This window comes from Panulirus ornatus, chromosome 14 (genome assembly GCF_036320965.1).
Source record: "Panulirus ornatus isolate Po-2019 chromosome 14, ASM3632096v1, whole genome shotgun sequence".
NCBI lineage: Eukaryota > Metazoa > Arthropoda > Malacostraca > Decapoda > Palinuridae > Panulirus > Panulirus ornatus.
This window is the reverse complement of record NC_092237.1, coordinates 35,958,499-35,963,599: the sequence shown is the minus strand read 5'-3', so window position 1 is coordinate 35,963,599 and position 5,101 is coordinate 35,958,499. Positions and strand designations below refer to the sequence as shown.

The window sequence follows — 5,101 nt, the reverse complement described above, 5'->3', positions numbered from 1 at the left end:
ATAGAGTGGCAGATATAGGGTGTTATGGTCTAGGCAGTGTGCAAAGTGAGAGGGTTAGGGAAAATGATTTGGTAAAAAGAGAAGATGTAGTAAAAGCTTTGCGAAAGATGAAAGCCGGCAAGGCAGCAGGTTTGGATGGTATTGCAGTGGAATTTACTAAAAAAGGGGATGACTCTATTGTTGACTGGTTGGTAAGGTTATTTAATGTATGTATGATTCATGGTGAGGTGCCTGATGATTGGCAGAATTCTTGCACAGTGCCATTGTGCAAAGGCAAAGGGGATAAGAGTGAGTGCTCAAATTACAGAGGTATAAGTTTGTTGAGTATTCCTGGTAAATTAAATGGGAGGGTATTGATTGAGAGGGTGAAGGCATGTACAGAACATGCAGTGTCGTTTCAGAAGTGGTAAAGGATGTGTGGATCAGGTGCTTGCTTTCAGGAATGTATGTGAGAAATACTTAGAAAAGCAAATGCATTTGTATGTAGCATTTATGGATCTGGAGAAGGCATATGATAGAGTCGATAGAGATGCTCTGTGGAAGGTATTAAGAGTATATGGTGTGGGAGGGAATGTTGTTAGAAGCAGTGAAAAGTTTTTATCGAGGATGTAAGGCATGTGTACGTGTAGGAAGAGAGGAAAGTGATTGGTTCTCAGTGAATGAAGGTTTGCGGCAGGGGTGTGTGATGTCTCCATGGTTGTTTAATTTGCTTATGGATGGAGTTGTTAGGGAGGTGAATGCAAGAGTTTTGGAAAGAGTGGCAAGTATGTAGTCTGTTGGGGATAAAAGTGCTTGGGAAGTGAGTCAGTTGATGTTCGCTGATGATACAGCGCTGGTGACTGAGTTTGGTACAGTGTGTGAAAGAAGAAAGTTAAGAGTAAATGTGAATAGAAGCAAGGTTACTAGGTACAGTAGGGTTGAGAGTCAAGTCAATTGGGAGGTAAGTTTGAATGGAGAAAAACTGGAGGAAGTAAAGTGTTTTAGATATCTGGTTTTGGATCTGTCAGCCGATGGAACCATGGAAGCGGAAGTGAATCATAGGGTGGGGGAGGACACGAATATTCTGGGAGCCTTGAAGAATGTTTGGAAGTCGAGAACACAATCTCGGAAAGCAAAAATGGGTATGTTTGAAGGAATAGTGGTTCCAACAATGATGTATTGGTGCGAGGCGTGGGCTATGGATAGAGTTGTGCGCAGGAGGGTGGATGTGCTGGAAATGCGATGTTTGAGGACAATATGTGGTGTGAGGTGGTTTGATCGAGTAAGTAATATAAGGGTAAGAGAGATGTGTGGAAATAAAAAGAGTGTGGTTGAGAGAGCAGAAGAGGGTGTTTTGAAATGGTTTGGTCACATGGAGAGAATGAGTGAGGAAAGATTTACCAAGAGGGTATATGTGTCTGAGGTGGAGGGAACTAGGAGAAGTGGGAGACCAAATTGGAGGTGGAAAGATGGAGTGAAAAGGATTTTGAGTAATCGGTGCCTAAACATGCAGGAGGGTGAAAGGTTTGCAAGGAATAGAGTGAATTGGAATGATGTGGTATACCGTGGTCGACGTGCTGTCAATGGATTGAAACAGGGCATGTGAAGCGTCTGGGGTAAACCATGGAAAGTTCTGTGGAGCCTGGATGTGGAAGGGGAGCTACGGTTTCGGTGCATTATTACATGTCAGCTGGAGACTGAGTGTGAACGAATGGGGCTTTTGTTGTCTTTTCCTAGCGCTACCTCGCACACATGAGGGGGAAGGGGGATGTCATTCCATGTGTAGCGTGGTGGCGATGAAAATGAATAATGGTTGATAATATGAATTGTGTACTTGCGTATATATGTATATGTCTGTGTGTGTATATGTATGTACATTGAGATGTATAGATATGTATATTTGCGTGGTTGGACGTGTATGTATATACATGTGTGTGTGGGTGGGTTGGGCAATTCTTTCGTGTGTTTCCTTGCGCTACCTCGCTAACGCGGGAGACAGCGACAAAGCAAAATGAAATAAATAAATAAATGAATAGATATCTTACCGATTGATTGCAATAGGTGTTTCTTTATCATATAAATGAAGATAACTGTCATCACACCGTCGTGCTACAACTTGTCCATCACCAAGGTATTTGTCATTCGCCATCTGCTCCAGCTTGAAAAGAAACGAAATATCAGTTAGCAGTGCTATGTTACTCCATGCTCATGCTAATCTTAATGAGGTAACCTAATGTTTCAACCAAAGGGTTCTACCAAAACACGATGCAAAATTTCTTATTCATGCTAAATAATATCTTTCAAATGGTGAAGTTATTTCCGCGTCACCAGACATTATACTAATGTCAGTAAACAATGATTTTATGACAACGTAAATAATTTCTCAATACACTGGACCCCTTTCCGATATTTCATGTTTTGTACATATAATATGTTTTATATCTGCTCGTAATGATTATGAGATTAAGAATTATTCGAATAAGTTAAGATTAAGGTTTACTATCAGGTATTTAAGTGTAATTACAATGTTGCTTGGTAGGAGTGTAATGGATGCTTCTTGTTGTGTCATGACACCACAGACAGAGTGTTGTGATGTCCTGCGTAGGGATGACGCAGTCAAGAAACAAGATGGATGATGGTGGTGATATCACAGTATGAATCCTATTGGAACCATCATACCTGACAGTGAACGATTAAGTTTTCTTTCTCTTGTTTTTCTTCTGTTCCTGAGAGACAATATGAAATATTTTGCGAAAACATCCACATATCTGTACCAGACAAGAGCAAAACGAGTTTTATTTAAACCTGTGGTAGGTTTAGATAACTCCAGGCACCTACTTTTAGCTATTGTGGAACCGAGAGAATATATGAACACTGAAAAAAGAAAATAGAAAAGATGCACATGTTAGCATTATCTGTTATAAAACGTTAAGGTAGTTGGAAATTTTGAAGACGAAGCTACAACTACAAGATAATGTCCATTACACATGCTCTCATCAGGGATTATCGTTATCATTATGAATTACTAAGTTCATTATAGGTCTTCACTTTTCCATATCAAGGGACAATTTCACTTAGCTTTTCTTAAAACCTGCCTTCCAAGAATTAGCAAAGGTGAACAGCTGACCCGTTACCTTATTGGAGATTGCCTTAGGGCCACAGCTGAAGAAGACGGACTTCTTCCAGTCCCACTCAGGCAGCGAACGCAGCAGCTGAGCCACCTCCTCGTCGTCTTCTTCCTCAGTATTCCAGAACACTGACAGGCTCTGTATCTTCTTCTGCAAAACATCCACAGCTTCATTCAAGTAAAACTAATTGTTCTGCCTTTAAAGTTTATTCATGGAAGGTTTACGAAGTACCGCATAACCTCACAGATGTTGCTGGCAAAGTCTATTGAACATCAGTCTTGGAGGTGTAAACATAGAGAGGCTTTCCATTATAAATGTACAGTGAGCACATGCAATACTCTTTACCATGAAAAGCAAATGTATGATTTGTTTCAGTCGTAGATGAAACATCTTAGGATGATAATGTAAAGACAGTTTACGATTGGGGTGTTCATAATAAAAGACAAATCATACAGAATACAAATAAAATAGATTGACGCACATTATGATTAGCCCTTAGTGTATACGTCCAGAACTGAGTTTATAGAAGTGCCGAGAAGCCTCTAGGTAAAGCAAAGATATTGCATTTCGAATAAATACCGACCCGAAGTTGTAAGGACATCAGAGAATTCGAGACTTTACCTAAGGCACGAGTTGAATATAAGTTATAATGTTGCTTTAACGTTGATACATTTCCTACGGCACGAGATGAAGATAAGTTATAATGTAGCATTAATGTTGCTGAGTGAGACAACAGAAGTGCTGCACATGAAGTGGAAGCAGTATGCCTAAGGGGCAGCGAATCATATAAGGGTAGAGGTAGAGTATATAGATCAAGGACACTGTACGTGTGAAATGAGAAGTGTAGGGGCAGAAGTAGTGCAGCAGGTATAGGCTTAGGGTATATAGGACAGGAATGATATATATCAGGCAAGGTTAGAGTTTATTAAGTAGAGCAGTGTCGAGGGGACAGTGGCAGTGTATTTAGAGCAAGAGTGAGTTTGTATAGGGCAGAGGCAATGTATATAGAAATAAAACAGCATGAATTGGGTTGATGAAGTGTACTCAGGGCAGGGCTCGAGGCAGTATATTGGTGATAAGTATAGGTAGACTATATACTGAGCGAAGTAGACATCTATAAGGCAAAAGCAGAGTAAGTTGGGAAGGTGTGCTTTAAAAAGAGCATCAGATGTGTATGTAGGGTGCGAAATGCTTGCATAGGTACAAACATGGTGTCATCAGGACCTAAATTAACAGACCCTGCAGAAAATATTCCTTTGACCTTCTTCTTCTCGAGATTCAGAAATCAAAACAAGTCCTAAGAAATAATGGGCTTTCAAATTTTCCCTATAACAATAAAGTAGAAAAGATCTTCTGAACGAAACTTTTGACACACACACCATCAACAACCAGGAGCCACCTACAAAGCCACCTACTGAAACCGAATGATCCCGGCAGACCAGACAGATGACAGTTACAAGTTAATGATAAAGAAATACCACAAGTAGCAAGTAAAAGATAGGTTGAGCCTCATCTTCCACAACAGGAACCAAAAATCATCAACCTAATTGAAAAAAATAACATGATTCAGAACACGAACCTTCCGAATCATACAAATAACTTATCTGTTCTCCTTTCACGCTGAAGGTTGTGAACTTCAAAAACTAGGAATGATATGAGTATAACGAGAAAATCTCTTGCCTTACGCCATGCAGTCCATTTCAAGAAGGATCAATAATGGGTCATATGAGAGAACGTCATAACAATGTTCTGAATTGACAGCAACAAAGTACAAACACCAAGAATGGTAACGCATTACGAAGACCAAAGAAGATTACGTCAGACCAAAGCCAAATACTTCCATAAAATCAACAAGGAAACTACAGGCAAGGACAGAACATTAAAACTCTTCTCTTACAACATACACGACCCACATAAAGTAAAACTAAACCCCAAACTAGAGATATCTGCAGTGGACACCGACTTCACAACAAACGCTCATGGTTGCTACCACA

General features: G+C 40.0%; 1 protein-coding gene across 1 annotated transcript in view; it reads right to left on the bottom strand.

Annotated features, from left to right (window-relative positions):
* Positions 1 to 2,020: 2,020 nt before the first annotated feature.
* LOC139753525 (uncharacterized) overlaps positions 2,021 to 5,101 on the bottom strand; it is a 138,891-nt gene continuing 135,810 nt past the window's right edge. Inside the window, exons 4-5 of the mRNA XM_071670172.1 lie at positions 3,114 to 3,257; positions 2,021 to 2,137 (exon numbers count right to left, since the gene is read on the bottom strand). Coding sequence (XP_071526273.1) covers positions 2,021 to 2,137; positions 3,114 to 3,257 — 261 coding nt within the window. The remainder of the gene's footprint in view (positions 2,138 to 3,113; positions 3,258 to 5,101) is intronic.